This window comes from Pituophis catenifer, unplaced genomic scaffold (genome assembly GCF_029215685.1).
Source record: "Pituophis catenifer annectens isolate HBS135680 unplaced genomic scaffold, rPitCat1.0.hap2 SCAF_1, whole genome shotgun sequence".
Taxonomy (NCBI): Eukaryota; Metazoa; Chordata; class Lepidosauria; order Squamata; family Colubridae; genus Pituophis; species Pituophis catenifer.
Genome location: NW_027256881.1, coordinates 76011906 through 76035007, shown reverse-complemented (window position 1 = coordinate 76035007; position 23102 = coordinate 76011906). Strand labels below are relative to the sequence as shown.

The 23102-nt window shown below is 42.0% G+C and overlaps 1 protein-coding gene across 7 annotated transcripts in view; it reads left to right on the top strand.

Annotated features, from left to right (window-relative positions):
* The window catches only part of QKI (QKI, KH domain containing RNA binding), a 150820-nt gene that overhangs the window by 27883 nt on the left and 99835 nt on the right, over positions 1-23102 (top strand). For all 7 annotated transcript variants that reach the window (XR_011599751.1, XR_011599750.1, XM_070932609.1 and 4 more), the window contains exon 2: positions 18663-18805. Coding sequence is in view for 5 of the 7 variants with exons in the window: in XM_070932609.1 (XP_070788710.1) it covers positions 18663-18805 (143 nt within the window). In the remaining 2 variants the exon portion in view is untranslated. The remainder of the gene's footprint in view (positions 1-18662; positions 18806-23102) is intronic.

The window sequence follows — 23102 nt, the reverse complement described above, 5'->3', positions numbered from 1 at the left end:
GGGTGGAGACAGCAGCCAGCCTCACCCTTAGGTCAGTCTGGTCTTTAGGCAGGGCAACCTTTTCTTCCGACACGTCGAGTCTGTTTCTTCGTCTTCACCAAAAGCTGGAGAGACTAGCGACAAGAGCGGGACTTGCAATTTTGACAGACTTAGTGCTTCAACTGAACAGACGGAGTACAACCCATTCCTGGTTGCTGTCTCCACCCAACGAGAAGGTGCATCTCAGGTAAGACCAACGCTCCGTTTCACATGCACAACCTAGCTCCTGCGCATGCACAAACGAAGCTTTGCATCCCGCTCACCACTTGTGTGGCCCGGTTCTCAAACCAGTACCAGTCTGCGGTCCAGGAGATTGGGAACCTCTGCACTACATAGTTGCTTCAGGAAATGTTCCTTTTGTATTTGAATACTTTTGCCATGCTTGGTTAATTCATATTATAGTAAGCCAATACATTTAGAAAGCTGCTGAGTTATTCTTTCTCACAAATGCTTTGATCTGAAATATTTGAAAGGAGTTAAAAAATTAAACCGTTATTGTGATTGAGGTAAAATTTCATTTATTAAGGCATCAAGTAAGAAACCAGTTCTGTCCTGTGTTAGGCGTGAGAGCCAGTTGGATGATCTTGGGCCCGTCACTATCTCTTAGACCAACTTTTGCTTTACAGGGTTGTTGTGGGGAAGATAAGATGAGGAACATTAGGTATGTTCATTGTCTTGCATTTTATATATAAAAATAATGCTGGGATATAAAGAAATAAAATAATGTAGCATTTTTATTGGAATCGTGGTTAAAAATTTGAAAGAAAATATTGCCACATATTAGCTAAATTTATATATCAGAATGTATTAAGAATACATAAGCTTGTCTTAATTTTGAGTCTAGCCATTTTGGCCAGAAATGTTTTATGGTTTTGTTTTAGAATTATTTATAAAGCAAAGCTATTGAAAACAATTGACAGGCTAATATATTTAGACAACTGAAGAAATAAAAATGTTATGCTTACAATTCTGCACAGTGTTTTTGGTGTTTTTTTTTTTTGTTAAAGTTGGTTATTTCTGTTATTTTAGTTTCTCAGGAGCAAGTGAATTTGGAAATCTGATAAGCTCAGTAGTGCATGTTATTTTAGTGATAGTTCTCCATTTTGTTTTGATTGACCTGAAAGCCTTCCAGTTCCATTCACAAGAAGCTGATGCTAATAGATTGGAATCTTAATGATAAATCTGGACAATATTTGACTATTATGGGATTTGTTTTACCAAATGAGGAGAATTGAATGTTTGCCAAATCATCATTTTGCATGCATCTGTCATTCCTAGCCAATTACTATACAGTGGTGTATTCATCTTTTGTTAAATTCTGTCCTCTATGTTGAGAATTCAGAACATTGACTGTCAAATGATGACTTAGCTTGCCGTATATTTGTTTTATTACTTCAATTAAATACAGGTGATGAAGGCAAACACTTAAATTATTTTTCGTTCTGTTGACTTAAGTATTTCTAGAATATTAGATAAGCCTGGTGAATCTGTTTTGGTTTTCTTAATAACTATTGACTTTGAACCCTGAACATGATATTAATGAGAATATACTATTAAATGTTGTGGCAATTGTGGATATTGTGTCATCTATTGAAACCCACTGCAAGTAGAGCCTTGATAGTACAGGGGTTTAGTGCACCCTGTTATTAACACAGCTGCCTGCAATTTCTGCTGGTTCGAATCTCTCCAAGGCTCAAGGTTGACTCAGCCTTCCATCCTTTCTAAGGTAGGTGAAATGAGGACCCAGTTTGTGGGGGCAATAAGCTGACTTTGTATAAAATATACAAAAGAATGAAGGCTATTGCTTAACGCATTGTAAGCCGCCCTGAGTCTCCGGAGAAGGGCGGCATATAAATCAAATCAAAAAAAAAAAAAGTAGTAAGTGTGTGCAGCAAGCTATTTAAACACAAAGCTGAGCCCCACTAAGTTTCTGCTGACAGTGGGAATATTTATTTATTTATTTATTTATCTATCTATCTATCTATCTATCTATCTATCTATCTATCTATCTATCTATCTCAAAAAATATAGGGAACACAAGCAGAAGACATCCGAGATCTGAATGAATGAAATAGCCTTATAAAATACTTTGTTCTTTACATACAGTAGTTTATACACTGCTCAAACAACTAAAGGGAACACAAAACTACTGTATCTAACGAACAAAGTATTTAATAAGGCTATTTCATTCATTCAGATCTCGGATGTCTTCTGCTTGTGTTCCCTTTATTTTTTTGAGCAGTGTATATATTCTTCCTGATTCTCTTGTAATTTCTTCAGAGACCAATTAGCATTTCAGATAACTTTGCCAGCATAGTCATTGTCTTACTTCTCCAGTTAATCGGTTACTAGGGTGTTGGGAGACCCTGCAAGAAAAAATTGGGTTCACCTGCCTATTTTAGAATTTTATTTTAGAACCTGCCTATTTTAAAAAATATCAGTTTTTTTTAAGATGCCTTGACTTATCATGTGATTTAGTTTTAATAAAACAGCTCAGCATTTCTTATTATTGACACTTGTGTTATTTTGTTTGTGATTTTTTTTTTGGTAAAGATGGGGGAAAGGGAAATAGGGAGGTTAGTATAATATAATTTATCATCTAGCAGAGGAATAAATCTTTCATACTGATTAATCTTGTATCTGTTCTTTGAGGTGTTTGCTATGTCCCCCATAGGGTCTGCAGATTTGATAAACATATTTTCAAATGCCATACACTTAAACTGTGCTCCCTATCTTTTTACTCACTAGTTTGCCACACTTTTCTTTTGTCAATTGCTCTATTTACATACATTTGAACAAACTTTCCTTTTGGGGAGGAAATCAAAAGAGAACAAACTTATTATGGAATTTAAAAACTTCACACGGTCACCAGTCCTACTATCCTCTCTTGATAATTGGCTTGCCCATTCTTTTCTATATAGCCAAAAAAGACTTTGTGGTGCTTTTAGGGTCTTGCAAGCCTAAATTGATTTTGCACTTTAGCTTTCCTTTCCTTCTGTAAATACCATATACTGGCTGGTTAATCCTCTTGATGATTGCATCTACTTTCCATTTCCTACACATGCTCCTTTACTTGTAGCCCAAAGAAAACTCTCCCATGTATCCACAATAGTTTTCTAAACTGCCTCCCATTGTAATTCAGATATATTATCTACAGTAGTTTTCTAAGCTGCTCCCCCATTGTAATTGAGCAACTTCAAGTACTTTGTTTAATTTGAAGAAATTATATTTTAAGTATTTCATTTTTTAATTTTCCCCAATCTTTTAATCTAAGGATTTGTATTTATGCTATTTTATCTATCTTATCTAATATTCCTTTGAATCTGTTGAAAATGACTCCTGAAATCTAGACTGCATATTTCAGTGGGTTTTTTTCTGTAAGTGCTCAAACTGCAAGATGATATGGCCACTTCCTTCCAAAGTTCCTTCTGTGTTTACCACTTCAAACAACTTTTTCTTGTTGGTTAAGAGCAGGCCTGGGACATCTAATCTTTCTCCATTGTGGGTGGAGACAGCAGCCAGGATGGGTGTGCTCATCTGCTATGCTGATAGACTGAGCCAATCAAAGTTGCCAAGTCCCGCCCTTGTTGCCGGGCAGACCCAGCTTTTGGTGAAGGCAAGAAGAGAGGCTCGGCGTGTGGGACACTAGCTTAAAGAAGGAAACACAAGAGATAGAGGACAGACTGGAGAAGGGAGGGTCTGGCTGCTGTCTCCACCCAACGAGAAGGTGCGTCTCAGGTAAGACCAACGCCCCTTCTCCATTGTGGGTGGAGACAGCAGCCAGGATGGGACATACCAAAGATACAAGTCCCTAAGAAGGGGTGGGACCAGTCTGGTCCGAAGCAATCCCCCCTTCAACCACTCGCTGTAATACCCTACGACCAAAGGCGGCATCCGCCGAGGCAAATTTGTCCAGTTTATAGTGTTGGATAAACGGGGATGGCGACGTCCACGTAGCTGCTCTGCAGATCTCCAGCAAGGATGCCTGGGCCGCCCAGGCAGCCGATGTCGCCGCACTACGGGTAGAATGAGCCGTTAGACGAGGAGGCCGTGGAAGAGCGCGAAGTTCATAGGCCTTGGCTATCGTTTGGCGAATCCAGCGACCAATGGTAGAGGCCGACACCTTATTGCCCAAGGAACATGGCAAGAAAGACACAAAGAGTGATTCTGTTTTGCGGATAGTCGCTGTTCGCTTAATGTAAATCCGCAGAGCTCGACGGACATCCAGAGAATGCCACCGTCGTTCGAGCCGGTGAGATGGCTGAGGGCAAAAGTTAGGCAGCACCAGTTCCTGCATGCGGTGGAAGGTGGTATTTACCTTTGGCACAAAGGTGGGATCCAGACGGAGTACCACCCGGTCCGCGTGGAATACGCAGAGGTCCTCCCGTATGGAGAGGGCGGCTACCTCTGAGATACGGCGAGCTGAGGTGATCGTCACCAGGAACGCAACTTTGCACGTTAGAAGTCGAAGGCTCACTGTCCGTAAAGGTTCGAACGGGGTCTCCGTGAGCGAATTAAGGACTAGCGAGAGATCCCAAGTCGGATATCTATGCAGGACTGGAGGACAGAGATTCGTCACACCTCGTAGGAAACGGCGAATTACTGGATGCTGAGACAGAGAGGACAACGATCCGAGTGTAAGAATAGACGAGATCGCTGCCACCTGCTGTCGCAGGGTGTTGGGCGAAAGGCCGCTAGCCAGACCGTTCTGCAGGAATACCAGGATGTTGAGGACCGATGCTTGAAGAGGCTGAACCCCCGTACGATCACACCAGGCACAAAAAGCCCGCCAGGTGGCCGAATAAATCCGGTTCGTCGAGGGTCTCCGTGACGCTTGAATGGTGTCGATTACGTCGGCGGGTACGTTGACATCTGCGAACGATTGCCGCTCAGACGGAGCCACCGCAAGTCCGGATGCCTCACGGTCCCTTGTGTCAGTGCGTCTTCCGGTTGGGGCAACTGCCACGGACGGCACGTTGAGAGAGACACGAGGTCGGCAAACCAAGGTCTGCGAGGCCAATACGGAGCCACGAGAATGACCTCCGCCTGTTCCATCAATAACTTGCGAAGCACCCGGGGAACGAGAGAGACCGGAGGAAAGGCATAGAGGAGTCCTGGAGGCCAAGGGGAACGAAGAGCATCCACAGCCTCCGCATGAGGCGATGGGTACTGTGATAGGAAGCGTGGCAATTGAGAATTGGCCGCCGTGGCAAAAAGGTCTATCACCGGAATCCCGAAACGTGCCACGATCGATTGGAAGATGTGCGGGTGAAGCCGCCACTCCGCATGATCCAGTCGCTGACGGCTTAGCCAGTCCGCCTGTAGATTGGTGGCACCGGAAATGTGTTCCGCCCGCAACGAGGTGAGGTTGATCTCCGACCAGACTCCCAGCTGCCATGCTTCTTCCATCAGGGACCGAGATCGAGTGCCCCCCTGGCGATTGACGTGAGCCTTCGCCGTAATATTGTCCGTGAGGACCAGGACGTGTGACTTGGATACAATGTGACGGAAGGCTCGCAGGGCCAGGTAGACTGCCCGTAGTTCTAGCCAGTTGATCGGACGACGGGATTCTACGTCGGTCCAGGTGCCCTGTGCCATCTGACCCCGACAATGGGCCCCCCAGCCGTGAAGGCTGGCGTCTGTTGTCACCACCACTCTCTGCGGGTCAAAGAAAAAACAACCCCGGGATAAGGCTGGCGACTGCCACCATGATAAGGACCTGAGTACCTTTTTGGGGATAGGAGTGGGAGAACGGGAGGTGCCTCTGCCTGCCTTCTGCCAGGGTAAAAGGAACCACTGAAGTTCCCTTGAGTGGAGCTGGGCCCATGGGACGATAGAGATGGCTGAAATCATCTTCCCCAGGAGCTGGGACAGGACGAGGGGAGAGACAGACCTGGTACGTTTAACCTTAGCTACCAGCGAGCGTAAACTCTCCCGACGCTCACGCGATAGGTAGACCCTCCCCTCTACCGAATCTATCAGAGCCCCGAGATGGACCAAGCGAGTTGAGGGAATCAAATGGCTCTTCTCCACGTTAATGGAAAAGCCATGGGAAGCCAGAGTACGGATGGTAAGTTGCAGGTCAGAGAAAGCCCCCTGATGAGAGGATGACAAAATTAGGATATCGTCCAAGTAGCATTGTAGACGAATAGACTTGGACCGGAGGGAAGCTGCCAAGGCAGCCAGTACCTTGGTAAAGGTACGAGGGGCCGACGAAAGACCAAAGGGTAAGGCCCGATATTGGTAATGTTGCCCTCCATAACAGAATCTAAGGAACCTCCTATGGGGAGGGAAAATGGGAATATGGAGATAGGCCTCGGTGAGGTCAATAGAAGAGAGGAGGTCGCCCCTCCTAACACCGTCGAGAATAGACTTTAGAGACTGCATTTTAAATTTACGGTATGCGACATACCGATTAAGACGCTTGAGGTCCAGAATGGGTCTCCACCCCCCCGAAGACTTTGGTACAAGAAAAACACGGGAATAAAACCCCGTGCCCTGTTCAATCTCGGGCACGGGTTGGATAGCCCTGATTGAAAGGAGATGCTGAACCGCCGAATCCATAAGGGATCTCTTCTCGATGTCATGGGACAGCGGACAGCGCACAAAGAAACTCGGAGGAGGGGAAAGGAATTCAATGGCCAATCCAGATCTTAGGGTGGCCAGGACCCATTTATCGGAGGTGGACTCCTCCCAAACAGGGGCGAAAAGGGCCAATCTGCCCCCTATGGGAGGGTCCGGGATGCAGTTAACGACGGCGTCTGGGGAAACGACCTCCTCCCCCTCGAAAGGGCCGTTTGGAGACAAAAGTCCTACCTCTGGGAGCTCTGTCCTGAGACCCCCGTTGCCTGGGTTGAAAATACCCATGAGGTCTGGAAGATGAAGAGGCAAAACTGGCACCCTCATAAGACCGAGATTGGGGCCTGGACGGGTAAGGATGGAACCTAGGCTCCCCCCTGCGGAAGACAACCGGGAGCACCTTTTTCTTATCCTTTGTTTCAACGAGGAAGGATTCTAAGGAATCCCCAAACAACTTGGAGCCGCCAAAGGGAACCGAAGCCAATCGCCATTTGTGTCTGGCATCGGCTTGCCAATGGCGGAGCCAGACCAACCGACGCGCAGAAACAGAAGAGGCAAGGGATTTAGCTGCAAAGCGAGCGGCATTGAGGGTGGCATCCGCTGAGAATTGCGTGGCGGCTATGATCTTGTTTAGTTCCAGCCGAACGCGTACATCCTCTGTAGCCAAAGTGTCCTGGAGCTGGCGAAGCCATAGGAGGGTAGTGCGATTAAAAAAGGAGGCGGTTGACGCCGACCGGATGGCCCAAGCGGCGCCCTGGTGAGCCCGTTGTAAAACCTGGTCAGCTCGTTGTTCCTCCGGACGAAGGCCCTCGGCCGGAACTCCCGGAACTGCCGCCTGAGGTAAGAGAGCGGCCACGGGCGCATCGACTGCTGGCACCTGAAGAATAGAGTCCAGGTCCGAAGCCACAGAAAAATTCCGTTTGTCTGTTGAAGTAGGAGCCGGGGCCGCTCCAGGTGAAGACCACTGCTTTCGAATCACGTCGAGGAACAGAGGTGGGGTCGGAATGGTGTCCACCGGTCGTGACGGCTCAGCAAACAGAGGGTTCAGAGCCCCCTTGGACACAGATGAAGTAGCTGGAGATGGTTTAGGCATATCCAGTTGGGCAGTAGCAATAGCCTTGTGCAGGAGGGATTTAAACAAGGTTTGAGGAAATAGACCTGAAAAGGCGGGTTGATCCGGGGGAAGATCTTCATCTTCCGACAACTCCATATCCAGACACGCATCATCCACCACAGACGAAGAGCGGCTCGCAATAGAGGCTACCGGGGAGTCTGGGGCCTCGATTGACAGGGCATCATCCGGATGTACTTCCACTCCCGAAAGGGTTGCCGCAGAACGGATGGAATCTGCCCTGTTGGAGGGGAGGAAGTGGGAAGCCAACGATTGCTGCACCGCAGCCGTAATCATTTGCTGAATCTGGTCAGGCGAAGGAAACTCGCGTTGCTGAGTTCCGTCAGATCTCTGATCAGGTGGTGAAGTTTGAACCGCCGGATCAAGGGCGGCTTGTCCTGACACGGAAGTAGATGAAGGAAGAGGTGCAGAGGCAACCTCCGAGCTCCACAGAGATTCCGGTTGAATGACCGCTGGGCAATCCTGTAGAGAGACTTGGTCTGATTGGGCCCTCGTGTCTGATGAGATAACCCCCCGGGGGGAAACAGGGATAACTTCCTTGGTGGAGGACTGATGCGTGCTCGCTTTAGCGCAAAGCTTTTTGAGGACCTTGTCCCGGCGAGCTTCAGCACGGGAGGTCGTGAGATGGGAGGGTTTGTGATGCGAGCGAGGAGCGTCAGAGCCAACAGATCGAGAAGGGAGGACCGCAGAGAGGTCCTTTCTGGCTTGCAAGTCTCTCCTATCATGGGGGCTTTCAGAGCGACCCGCCCTCCGGCCATGTTTTGACTTCTACAAGGCTTTGGGCATCTTAAATCAAGTACTATGCCTCACCCAATATGTAGCAGGTGGCAATTAGAGGTAATGTGTCAGACAGTAGGCCAAGACCTGGAGGCCCGACAACTGAGAATTCCTGAGGCAGAGGGCACAGACAGAGGGCCCCAATCAATGGGAGCGCAGGAAAAAAACTCCACTGAATAAGGGGATGCCCAGGCCCACACCAATAGGGGATAGTTGTCTAGCTCACCCTTAGGAATTGTGCAGGGAAGGGAGTGCGAGTCTCCACGTAAACTAATTTCCCGTTTTGGGAGATCGCGCACTGTTGCCAATGGGGGCGCGAGACCCCTCCGTAAACTGTCAAAAAACAGCAGACAGGCAGTCAAACAAAAGAACGGTTCTACAAAGCAGCCACGGCAACCAGAAGGGCCTCTTGCAATTGAAGAGTTGCGCCGAAAATAGCAGCGGTCTGCGTGAAAACTCCCCCCGAACGCCTTCCGATCTGAGACACAGGCGCTCAAGCCGGCACTATTGGGGGCGCGAAGCTCCGCTTGTTATTGCTCAAGCCGGCACTATCGGGGGCGCAAAGCCCCGCTTGTTAGCCCTAAACCGCCAAGAGGTTTGAAAGCCGTTGATCAAGGCGCGCAAAATGGCCGCAGAAAAAACAAACGCACTGTCGGGGGCGCGAAGCTCCACTCGTCAGGCCCAAACCGCTGAGGAATTTGAAGGCAGAAAGGAGGACGGCGCAATGAGGCAAGGCAGCCGTTGATCAAGGCGCGCAAAAAAAACGGCCGCAGGAAAACAAACGTAGGGGGGCGCGAAGCTCCGCAAACGGCCAAACAGCAAAAAAAGGCCGAAGAAACGCCCGAAGCCTCCTCTACGGGGCGCGAAGCCCCACAAGGGTCTAAACCGCTAAAAGGGGCCGAATCAAGGCTCGAGGCCTCTCCCACGGGGGCGCGAAGCCCCACCAAACCTAAAAGAACGCAGCGGTTAAGCGCCAAACAATAAGGCAAGGAAAAAACCCCAAACAACAACGAATAAGAAAAAGAGATTCCCCAGATGACCAGGCAGGGCGGCCACTGGGGCTTTCAAATCTTACAGTGTAATAGAAATCCAAGCGCAGTCCAGAAGCAGTCCAAAGTCAACCAATAATATCAATCAGAATCAGAAAGTTATTCAGAAGAAGGTAGAATAGTAGAAATTTTGCTAGAGGAACAGTCCCACACGCCTGTCTTCGCTGACAGACTGAGCCAAAATCTATCTTATCTAATATTCCTTTGAATCTGTTGAAAATGACTCCTGAAATCTAGACTGCATATTTCAGTGGGTTTTTTTCTGTAAGTGCTCAAACTGCAAGATGATATGGCCACTTCCTTCCAAAGTTCCTTCTGTGTTTACCACTTCAAACAACTTTTTCTTGTTGGTTAAGAGCAGGCCTGGGACATCTAATCTTTTTGTCTCTTTTTAACCTTCTGGAAAATGAAACAACAAGATCATTGAAGAATTGTTGATCCTTGAAGTCATGACTAGGTTGGTTTTCCAACAGATGTTCAGATAGATTTAAAGTTTCTCTCTGTTGCTATTCCTGTAACATGCTCCAGAAAGCAATTATCCAAATCTTGTTCCTGACTTATTGATCTGGAGAATACCCCTAAAATAATATTTTCGTTATACCCCCTTTCTTACATTCTTACTCAAAACTTTTAACTGAACATATCACCTATGTGCTCTGATAATTCACATAATAAAAAAGAAACTAAATAATTGAATGAGGGAGATGGATTAGTTCAATAATAATTGAAGCATTGTCTAAAAAACAAAGGCTGGAATTGTGTGAAAGGAATGGTAAAGCTTGGAAAGAAGAATGCAAACATTATTAATGGGAATAAGCTTAATGAATTGGGAAAAAACAAATTTCTGGTGAAAAAGCACTAAAATATGGAATCAAAAAGGATGTGGGAACAATTCTATAATGGCAAATACATCTTGTCACCCATCCAAAAAGCACTACTTGAGTGGCAATTACAACAATGATACTGATCCATCATGAGGTTAGTGATTATAGAAACTGAACTGAAGTATTGTATGTCTTTTTGATTTGTTTATTTGTATTCTACCTTTATTATTTTTATAAATAACTCAAGGTGGCAAACATATCCAATATACTTTCCTCCTCCTACTTTCCTCACAACAACTCTGTGAGGTGAGTTGGGCTGAGGGAAATTGACTGGCCCAAAGTCACCCAGCTGATTTTTGTGCTGAGGCAGCACTTGAACTCATGATTTACTGCTTTATAGCCTGGTACCTTAACTACTAAACCAAATTGGCTCCCAGGACTGGTGTTCACCAGATACATACTGCATGTATTTTGTTTCCATATAATCTCCAAACTAAGGTTATATAAATACTTGAAAACTTGGAAGTAAAAGTCTGTTGGAAAATAAGACATCAAAATATGCATTATTGTGATGATAGATGGGATGGAATCTCAAAAGCCTAATCTGAACATTTTTGCTTACTTGCCAGTATCTGACTTCTCATGCAATGTTTAGTGTAAAATATCAATATTTTATTTCTTTTTTAGTTTTATAAAAGAGATGGTGTAGTTGGTTTATTATTCTTCAGTGTGCTGAGGTAGAGAATCCAAAGGAATTGAGAGCAATTCTAGATCTGAAGAGGCTAAACAAGTACCTCACCTACAAACGATTCAAAATGCAGTCCCAATCTGGGAGGCGACTTCCTCACATCTATAGACCTGATGGAGGCATACCTCCACATACCCATCTTGTCAGCCCACCAACGGTTCCTCCGGTTCCACCATGCGGGTCGGCATTTCCAATACAGGGCCCTGCCATTTGGCCTCTCGTTGTCACCCAGGAAGTTGACCAAGTTGTTGGCAGTGCTGGCGGCCCACCTCCGGATGCTCCCTGTACGAGTCCAGTGTTAACTGACAACAATCTAATCCAGTCCTCCTCTGGCCCCAGGGCGAGGGAGGATCTGCAGACCATGATTCAGGTACTTCAGGAGCATGGCTTCTCAATCAACGTCAAGAAGAACTACCTGTCTCCAACCAACCACTTACTGCACTCGGGAGCAGTCATAGACACAGTATTGTGTGAGGTCTCCCTCTCTCAGGAGCGACAAGCAAGTCTAAAGGCCTTGGCAAGTCTCATTCAGAGAGAATGGACAGTGCCCCTGGCGCTCCTCTCACAACTCCTGGGCAAGATGGTTTCTTGTATTCCACTGTCCCATGGGCACGCTTGCATGCAAGACCCTCCAATGATTCCTCCTGCCCTACCAAAGGTCTGGCAGAAGCAACTCGCCGGCCAAGGTCTGAGTCCCACTGAGAGTGCTCTGGTCTTTCCAGTGGTGGATGTCCCAGGCCATCACAAGAGGATGCGTCTTCAAAGAGCCCAGCCACCTGACCATCACTACAGATGCCAGTCTTTTTGGCTGGGGGGCACATTTCCAGTTTCAGATGGCAGTGGACTCAGGCAGACCAGGTTCACAATATCAACTGGCTGGAGCTCAGGGCAACTCTCCTGGCCCTCAGATGGTTCCAGGACTCAATGTTTGGCAGGCATGTCCTCATCCTGACGGACAACATGGCCACCAAGGCGCATATCAACTGCCAAGGAGGTACCCATTCCAGGTCCCTCATGCAAGAGGCCGAACTATTAGACCTTTGGGCGGAGAGACACCTTCTGTCCCTGAGGACAGAACACATTTCAGGGATGAAGAACGTGCAGGCGGACTGGCTCACAGTGGACCACTCAGGGTGGCGCCTACATCCCACTCTATTCCAGGAACTGACAGAACATTTCGGCTCTCCAGTCCTGGACCTGTTTGCTACGCCATCCAACAGCCAGCTGCCCAGGTTCTTTACCAGATTTGTGACACCAGGGGCGGAGGGACTGGAGGGACTGCATTTTGAATCGTTTGTAAGTGAGGTACTTGTTCAGCCTCTTCAGATCTAGAATTGCTCTCCATTCCTTTGGATTCTTTCTCAGCACACCAAGAAGGAGCATATCAGGTAGGACCAATGCTCCTTTTAATTAAAATTAGTCTTTTAACTCTGTAATGTTTAGCATTTTAGTGTGTTTTGCTTTAAAAAATAGTTCTGATTTAAGAGTAAACACATCTATATAAAATATTACAGGATATTTCCATAGTTTACCTGTAGATCTATGTATACTTTAGTGTACCCGGCCTACAAACAATTACGTTTGTCTGTTGTAGAGTTACAATGCTTGAGATGGTATTTTCTTGTTGAAATTGGATAGCCCAGATTAAATCTGAATTCAAGTTGATGTGAACTTGATATAAATCTTCACTACTAAGTTCCTTTCTGGATTAGCAAGCCTTCCCCAGATCTTGATATTCTATATAATATAATCATTATTGTTTAATTCATATTTAAGGAACAGCCATTGCTAATGTTTCTATGTATTTTCTGTATGCAATGTCATACTGATATCTTTGCTGGAGGTGTTTTGTTTAGTCGGTTTTGCCTTATACTATATTTTTTCTCTTGTCACTAGCTTTGTGTCATTAGCTTTGATACTTTCAAGGTAAATGTTAGATTGTTGTTTCTGAACCTTAGCAATTTTAAAATATGTGGACTAACTCCCAAAATTCCCTAGCCAGCCATCTTGTGCATGTATTATATAAATCCTCAGTGAAGTGTGTCTTAAAACTTCGTAAATTCATAATACAGTAAGTTAGGATTAGTCTGGGACTTCCTATACTGATTCCTAAAAAAAATGAGAAAAACCATAAAAGGCATATTGGAATAAAATATATCTTGTTTCTGCTGTTTTCTCTTACAGGTATATATTGATTGCAAATCTTAATTAAATATATAAACATGCATATTATAATTTATTTCTTCATTGCCTGAAGTGAGATTTGTTTAAACAAATTCTTAGAATCGGCACAATATATGATCAAATTTTAATATTTGATCTTGGTTGCTGTCTGTGCAAAAAAAAAAAAAGCTTTACAAAGCTAGGTTGAAAGAAAAGTTAGCAGAATCTTGAGTACATTTTTACTTGATTTTGAATACTTTTATCTGTATTACGAAGGATTTCATACATTTTACAAAGCTTGTAAGGTGGTGCTAGAGCTTTCTATTTTAGCATACTAGAAATCATTGGTCAAACTCCTAATGTGATGGGTTTTGATGGAAAGATTGCATTTACATGTAAGAGTTTAAAACTTGACAACACCATTTTATACATAAAATTATAAAGCTGAAACAGTAAATACTGATCTTGATCTTGATCCAATACTTCTAACTATTATAAATTGACATTTGAAGAGAAATAATTAAGAATGTGCAGTTATTTTAAATCTTAGAAGATGATATGGCTGATTAGAACAACTAGCCAATGAATGGTTTAATATTTTAAAATTATATAAGCTAAATAAAATATTCCTCTATAAAAGATTGATAAGAGGAAATAATTAGTTTTGAAATATTTATATTTGCAATTATGTAATTAATTCAGATAGAAACTGTTTGGATTTTTGTTTATTCTAAAGAAGAAAATAAACGCTCAGAGTCTTTCTATTCCTGCAGAGTCTTCTCAGATACTTAATTGCATTGAGAAATTCATTCATGCAAGATAGGTTGCTTATTTATTAGCCGCTCAAAATGTTCATATTTGCTTACACAGACACTTTGGACATGAGATACTATTAAAGCAAGAACAGAGATTGATTTTTGGTGCCGACTTGTTTTATGTTACAACCAAAAATAAAAAGCAAAAACACATATTTCACTGCCACTTGTTGTGGAACTTTTGATCTAATTCTGATCTTCAGAAATCATGGCTACCATAATCAAAATATTAACCATCCACAAAAATGGAAAGGTTCTTTTAGTGAGTAAAGAAAAGTAGCCAAAACAACACACTCTCCGTAACAGAAGAAACCTGATCAAGTTCAGAGCAGTCTCTGAGGGTTCAATTTAAAAAAAAAAAAAATCGTTATAGGAGATCTTTAATCAAGAAATTCAAGAAAGAATTAAGATGCTCATTAGCCAAGGAGTAGAATTTTCTCTATGTGTGAATATTTGAAAAAGTCATTTTAGAGGAGTAAACATTAAATAAGAATAAACATTTTCAGCATATTTTTGTAGATTCATATCCTTCTTAAACTTGCCCAGGTGTTTCTAACATTAAATATAATTTTTACAGGAACTGCTCAGTTTACAAACATTTGTTTAAGGGTGGTTCAGAGTTAAGAGGCATTGAAAAAAAAAGACAGTCTGCTCAAAGTTATGACTGTCACACCACCTCTATGGTCACGTGATTGTGATTTGGTCACTTGGCAACCAGCACATACATCTACAATGATTGCAACATCCTGTGATCCTGTAATTGCAATTTGCAACTTTCCCAATCTACTTCCAACAAGCAAACTCAATGGAGAAATCACGGATGGTTGCAATTCGTGCTCATGTGAACTGTTGCTTAATGACTAGGGCAAAAAAAGGTAAAGTTGGGTGTACAGTCATGTGATGTCTCACTTAACAACTGTGCTGCTTAACAACAAATGTTCTGGTCCTAGTTGTGATCATAAGTAAAGGATTACCTATTCTGTTGTACTTAGATTTCTTTACATTTGGAGTTTAGTTGATTTTTAACCTCTGAGGGAAATACAGTAGCTATCAGAATAGTGTCACCAGTGTAGCAAAGGTCATTGATGTTTCTTCTTACAATTTTAAAATCCGTGTCTATTTTTACCCAATCCAGCTTCCTCAGAATATATTTAGCATATAGAGTGAGTAAATGAGGAGAATATATAGTTTTGTTTCACTCCTTCCCTGATCTGGAAACAATTTTATTATTATTTTGACCATTTTCCATTCAGACTGGCTCTTATCCTGTGCATGCGTTTTGCATGAGGATAATAAAACGTTTTGGCATTCCCAGTTTCCTAAGGACATTCCACAGCCTGACATGCTCATTACAATCAAAGGCCTTTCTATAGTCAATGAAGCACGTAATTACTTCTTTTTAGTTTTCTTTGTCTTACTCAGTTATCCAGGATGCATCAGAAATAATTTCTTACTCCTCAGCTATTATTAAAACCAACTTGACTTGCTGGCAGCTCCTTTTCTATGCAGGGCTCTAATCTGCATTGGATGATTCTAAGTTTTATTTTGCTATCCTATGAAATTAAGGACATTATGAGATGCCTTACCCACTATTAACTCTCCCTTCTGTAGTATTGGTATATTGACATCTGGTTTGTTTGCCATTGTGTTGTTCTCCAGGTATGTTGGCATAGTTTGTTTAGACGTGTTACTGATTCTTAAATTGCTTACCATATTTCTATACTATAGATACTGCATCAATCCCTGTAACCTTTTGATTAGAATATTGACATCTTTACTGTATAGAATTTCAATACACACCTTACATCTTTGATCTTTGAATCAGTTATTATCTGTCCTTTAGTGTCCTTTAGCATACAAAATTGAGGTTGGAACCACCTTTTGAATTAGATGATCTTTTGGAAAACATTCCTTCTTTTTTTTATGTTTGTTTCACTCTTTATAGATATTGATCTAAGCAACAGAACCATGAGTTCTAATCTCTATTAGGCATTAAAACTGGCTGAGTGATTTTGAGCTAGTCACTATCTCATACATCAGCCCCCTCATAGGAGTGTTGTGGGGAAATATGTTATTGTTCATCTAGATAGGTGTTATTTTGCTTATTTGAATTGAAGACTGTTAGCAATGAATAAGTAATTGGATTTGCAGAAAGTGGTTTTTTTATTGTCGACCTTCCCTTTTTCTGTATCACTCTCAAAGAGTTGTTCATTCAGTGATATTAAATCATTTATTAAATGTACCCAAATATAGTCTTTGCTTTATCCCTCCTGTTTATGAAAGAAACACCACTTCTTTGTTTTTTTCATAAACTGCAAAGATAGAATTACAGTGGGATTTTCTTTTCCTGCATAGTAGCATCTGCAACTAGGCATTTCAAAAGCTTTAATTTAGCCACATCATAAACAACAGTAGTAATATGAAAGATCCTCTTATCTTCATCAATAATAACATGTTGAGTGCCATCTGACTTCAGGGGCCCATCACTCAGCACTTATATCAACCACTTTGTTTTGTCTGCCCATGAGATTTTCTTGGTAAAATACAGGAATGGTTTATTCTCGCTTTCTCCAATGCAGTATGAAGTGAGGCCTTTATGAGCAATCATCTGCCTCCAGAATCTCTCTATATCACTGTTCTGTCCAATATAACTGCCTGCTTGCTTTAGCTAGGCAGCTGAATGACTTGTGCTTTGGGAGACTCTGCTGGGAGTATATACTTTAGGCATACATCCCTGGTGTACTTTGGTCATCCCACTGGGGAATAGGCTCACCCCCATCAGAACATGACACCATAGCAGGACTGGGGGACGGGGTATTTCTCATGATTAATATTAAAGAAAAAATATTTGTGTCTTTCCATTTGGCAAATCAGATTGTCCATTCCCCTGATAAAAATTATTACCTTCTATGTTTGTTCCAAGAATTCAAAAATGAGGGGGAAAGGATATCAATATACAGTAATACCTCTTTGAGGGAATGGACAGTACAGAAATGTGATAGATGATAGATAGATAGATAGATAGATAGATAGATAGATAGATAGATAGACAGACAGACAGACAGACAGACAGACAGACAGACCGACCAGAAACTAGTAATTAACCTACATGGAGGTAATTCTTATCAAAGAGGAGGGGAAGGAGATGTTGGATTAAATTTTTTTGCAATTTTTCATCAGTAAAATCTTTCAGGCAGGCCACTTCTGTCTGACTTTGGATAGTCACATTTTATAGGTAGGAATTTCCAAGGAGATTGATTTTACAGTGATAGAATTAGCAGTGGGCAGAATCTGTAGTCCCATTTTTTCAAATCAGACTGGTTGCTTAAGACCCATTTGAAGTTATGATGGCCTCAGCAAGAGTGTTTACAGCCTCTAAAGTACTTCCAGCTATTGTAAAATTTGCCAAATTCCCTCACAGTCATGTGATCACACTATGTGTGCTTGGCAACCTATGACAAGTTGTCAGTTGCCCCACATTTAATCATATAATTATCATTTGCAATATTTTCTTCCCAAAAAGTCAATGGGAGCGTGGTAGGGAAGAATGCAAGAGCTGCCTCCTGTCACAGAGCTAAATTCCCCCCTTCCCCACAACTCTTTGCAAATGAAAGGACTGCCTGTTTGGAGGAAATCTCAACTCTATGCATAGAGGAGATCCCAAAGATCTGAGGTCTGCTTCTGCAGCCTACCAGAGGAGTTCCCTTTAATGCACAGAGGGGGTGGGAACTCCTTCAGTGGGTTGTAGAAAAGGAAATCTGATCCCAAAGCCTTCTGACAGGCTTTAGGAATGGAGCTGGGAACTTAAGGATCTATGTGAGCCCATTTCTCCTCTCCCCTGGAAGAGCTCATCTCCATTCCAGGCTGCAGGAAGACCTTCATTGGATGAACTTGAACTTTTCTAGTGGCATGAAAAAAAAAACTCAGATACCAGTTCTGTTCCTATAGCTCTGCAGAGCAGTTCCCTTCCATGGATGGAGGGGAGTTGAACTCCATAGGCGGTTACTTCACTCCATCCACTTCAGGAGATTGCTTAATGGCTACAGTTGGAAGGGTTAGGATTGCAGTAGTTGAGTGAAGCAGTCAGGTGACCAAGGGACTACCTGTATTCTGAAAATTGACAGGTAAAACAGAAAGTTGCTTCTGCTGAATAATGGTGAGTGGGAAGGGGTTGAAGTTCTGTAGGATGTGTGCTTTGCAAGCCTGAGAATCAAAGCTTTATCCTTGTGGTTTATAAACCCAAAACCAGTTCGTTCCCAAGACTATTTGAAAATGCAAAAGCAAGTTTATATAAAATCTCAGAGACTGTTTATGGTGAGCAAAAGACATTCAGTGCATTTAGAGATGGTTCCTAATTGCAGCCCATCAGTACTTTCAGCTCAAAAAGCAGAAATTTATTTTAAATATATCAGTTTCTAATTACTTTGCTGATTAAATACAATGTTCCATAGAGATGGCAGTTAATACATCATTGTTCCAGATTTTTAATTTTGTTAATTTTGTTAATGTAACACACAGTATATTTTTCTCCTACAGAGATTAGCAGAGTACGGAAAGACATGTATAATGACACATTAAATGGTAGTACGGAGAAGAGAAGTGCGGAGTTACCTGATGCTGTGGGACCTATTGTACAGCTACAAGAAAAACTATATGTGCCTGTAAAAGAATATCCAGATGTAAGTATCTTGTAGTCAGTTATTTTTTTTTCTTCTGGTTCATGTGATACCTTTGTAATGTATTTTCTCATGTGACCTCTGTTGTACAAATGTTTTGGGCCCAAGAATGCTGTTGAGAGGTAAGCCTGTATTTGCTATTTATAGCTTCATAGCAAGTGTGATGTTGCTGTTTTTTAAAGTGGTAAAGTTTGCAAACTTTTTACATCTATCCATAATCCTGCAGTATTACTACCTTCAGTGTGATCTAAACTTACAAAAAGACCTGTTAACAGATAGAAATTCCCATTAAATAGCCCACAGCATACTATGTCTCAGTGATAAGATTTCAGGCTGAATGATCATGGTCTAGGTTTTTTGTTTTGTTTTGTTCTGGTATTTCTCCAGAAGTTGTGGCTGTCGTTTCTTCTATTTAGCTGTTCTGCTCTAAATACTGTATAATAGTGCACTGGTACACACATCATTCTTGCTCATTTTTGTTATGGTAGACTCATTTGTTGTTACTGTATGTTCACTTAAAATAAAACACAGCAAAAAATGCAACCATAGCCTGCAGCTCCTTTACAAAATATTTTATGCCTTATTCTTGGTGTGACTTTCCATGATCAATAACAGTGGTGTTACATTTTGTCTAGTTGTATACTCTCTGCCTGACTGAGGCATGATAAGAGTCTTTCACAATGGTTTAGTTGCCTTTTCCAGTCTCATAAACAACAATTTTCCAGAGCATAAACAAGATTTTTTCTGAATTATCCTAAGAGCTCTTGTGATCAAGCATAGTCAGTTCTACAAACTAGGGTCATGAAAAGTAGACTTCTGTTAATCACATCAATACATACGTGTCCTTCTTCTCAAACTGACATATTGTCATCTCATAGGAACATCTATCTCAACTTACTCTTTTAAGAGAGCTAATTATTAAAGTCTTCACATACTTTTCCAAAAATGACAGTGAACATTTCTGAAGTATATTCAGGGGAAAATTGCACAAAATAGACTATTTTGGCATGGTTCAATTAGAATATCATCTTGGACTTAAATAAAGCTCTTAATGCATTAAAGAACTTATTGCATTACTGCAGGATTTGGGGTATAGAATTCTAAAAGGTTCATGAACTTGCTTTCACCATGGCATAAGAACAAGAATGGCCTAGCTTGCTAGGTAAATGACATTTGATAACAGAATAACAGTGTTGAAAGGGACCTTGGAGGTCTTCTAATCTAACCCCTGCTCAAGCAGGAGACCCCATAAAATTTCAGACAAATGGCTATCTAATCCCTTTTTAAAAGCCTCCAGTGATGGAGCACCCACAACTTCTGAAGGGAAGCTGTTCCACTGGTTGATTGTTCTCACTGACCTTCGTTCTAAATTCCTTATTCTTTGATTAGTTTCTAACTTTTGCTTCTTGTATTGATATAATATAGTGAGCATATACAAACTTCATAGTTTGATTTCTTTAAAAACGTGTATTGTACAGCATTCCTGACTTAGATAGATAGATAGATAGATAGCTTTTTTCAGTAATGCCATAGTTTAATTAGAAAATGGCTCAGATTAAATTATATTCCTTCGTTAATATGATTCATATTTATAGAATTATAATACATTGTTAATATATTTCAATTTGATTGAGTATCCAGATGATGCTTTGTTAACATGTCAAATACTAATGTAGGCAGGGTTTTTTTAAAGGAACACATATAGTAATAGTATATAGAAATATCTAGAAGTTGGTCCAGGCTTTCTGATACCCACATTGTCTTTGGGTTGTCTGAAATAGGAGAGTAGTTACATAATTTTTCTAATATACTCTGTATTTTCTGTCATGGGAGAAGGAAGTATTGTTTTGGGGGGTAGGTATATCCTCAATCATTTGGTTGAATTTTGGGTGTTGTTTTTTTTTTAAAGAAACCTGCTTTACTCTTTGTAACATAAAAACAACATTTAAATTATACTGCTGGATGTGCAATTGAAGACCTTATGGAAGTACATTCTGCAAAATATGTTTAAAATAGTGCTGTGTATGTGGTCTGTGATCTTAAGATAGTGACACATTCTAGAAAGTTGTGAGAGAGTGGAAATCTGGCTTTTTGTTACTAAAACTAAAACTAAAACTAGCTGAAACTATTAAGTAGGATGACTTTTCTTCAGAGAGTGTATTGAATATTTTTATTTTTGTTATTTCACTTTAATTTTGTTTTAGATACCATAGTTCATAAGGGAAATTAAAGTGTTGTTAATGGGATTTTGCCTTGGAGCAGGTGACAATGATCAGTGTCTCTTCCAAATAATGTATTTCTGACAGTTGTCAGCGTTGTCACCAAGTAGGTGATAAAGCACTGGAAGCCTTGGACAAAGCTGACTTAAGGTATTCTCTGGGGATCCATTCAACATTAGATTGACTCATTATTAAAAGAGAGCTGATCAAGCATGATAAAAGTTCTGCTTATGTGTTTTCTCAGTTAATAGAACGATCAGCAAATGAATTCTTTGTTGGAAATGCTTAGCTTAGCTCCTTTATGGAAATGCTTATGTGAACTATCAACTATTTGAGATTGGTCATGCTAACCTGTTGTACTCTATAATTCTAAATGTTGCTGCAGAATATATAAAAAACAGGTTTTTGTAGCTAATTTACCATGCTGTGAGTTGCATATGTATATAAGGGTAGAAATATTTTTTCTAGCAATACCGTAGGTTAGAGTAACAGTCAACGCTCCAGCAATTCTTTTGAAAGACTGTTAATGGAAATAACCAAATTGTTCATATTCTAGTTTCATGGAATATGAATATTATTCTAGATAGATTAATTTGAAACAGAACAGTTGCAGAAGATTTTATTTTTTAATAGAGTGAAAAGTTAATTATTTTAAATTAATGGTTTTATTCTAATGCAAATTGATTAAAAAAAATTTCTAGTTAAGAAATGTAACAAGTAAAATAACTTAAAAAAAATCTTGCAGTCTTCATGAATTTGAGATTAAAAAGTATCAGCAATTGAAATAAAACCTTAATGGATAATCTGAAAAATAGAAATTGTGTTAGATAAAATCCTTTTATAGAAGCTCCATAGATCAAACCTTCTCAGTTATACTTTGTGGCAGGTGTGGATTGTTTGTATGTTTGTGTGCACATTTGGAAAATTTTCTTCTCTTTATATTGCTTGTAGTTATGTGTGAAGGGGCGTTGGTCCTACCTGAGACGCACCTTTTTGCTGGGTGGAGACAGCAGCCAGACGTGGGTTCTACTTTTGTGTTCAGATGAAGGACTGCGCCTGTCAATCAAGCTAAATCCCGCCCCTGTTGCTAGGGGCTCCCAGCTTTTGCGAAGGAGGAAGACAGGCTCGGCGTGTGGAAAAAAAGGAGAAGAAATTTAGAGACCAGTCTGCCGAAGGGTGGGGCTGGCTGCTGTCTCCACTTAACGAGAAGGTAGGACCAACGCCCCTTCTCCATTGTGGGTGGAGACAGCAGCCAGACGTGGGACATACCAAAGTTCAGTGTCCCAATTCCTAGGCGGGAGCAGTCTGGACAGAAGACTTCCCCACCACATGTACTCTTTGCAATACTCTCCTTCCAAACGCCGCCTCCGCAGAGGCAAATTTATCTAGCTTATAGTGACTAATGAAGGGGGAAGGAGAAGTCCAGGTAGCCGCCCTGCATATCTCTAGCAATGAAGCCTGTGTAGCCCAAGCAGTGGAAGTTGCCGCGCTCCGCATAGAATGGGCTATTACGTTGTTCAGTGGAGGCAAGGCACGAAGTTCGTAGGCCTTAGAAATCGTTTGACGGAGCCAGCGATCAATCCTTGAAGAAGTCACCCTGTGTCCTAAAGATACCAGAAGAAAGGAAACAAAGCTTCCGTTAGACGGATACCCGCCGTCTGTGTGAGGTAAATGCGCAGGGCCCTCCGGACATCCAGCTTGTGCCACCGCCGTTCCAAAGGGTGAGAGGGACGAGGATAGAAATCTGGAAGAACAAGTTCCTGTAAACGGTGAAAGGGAGAGTTAATTTTTGGCACAAATGTAGGATCTAGTCTGAGGACCACCCAGTCCGCATGAAATACACATAAGTCGGTTCTAGACAGAGCCGCGATCTCAGAAATTCGGCGAGCCGAAGTTATAGCAATAAGAAAAGCCACTTTGCATGACATGAGCCGTAGGCTGGTAGACCTCAAAGGTTCATAAGGAAGATCCGTGAGGGTCCCAGGTTGGGTACCTATGTAGCACTGGGGGGCATAAGTTGGTCGCCCCACGGAGGAACCTGCGTATCAGAGGCTGGTGAGATAAGGAGGTTAGGGAGTCAT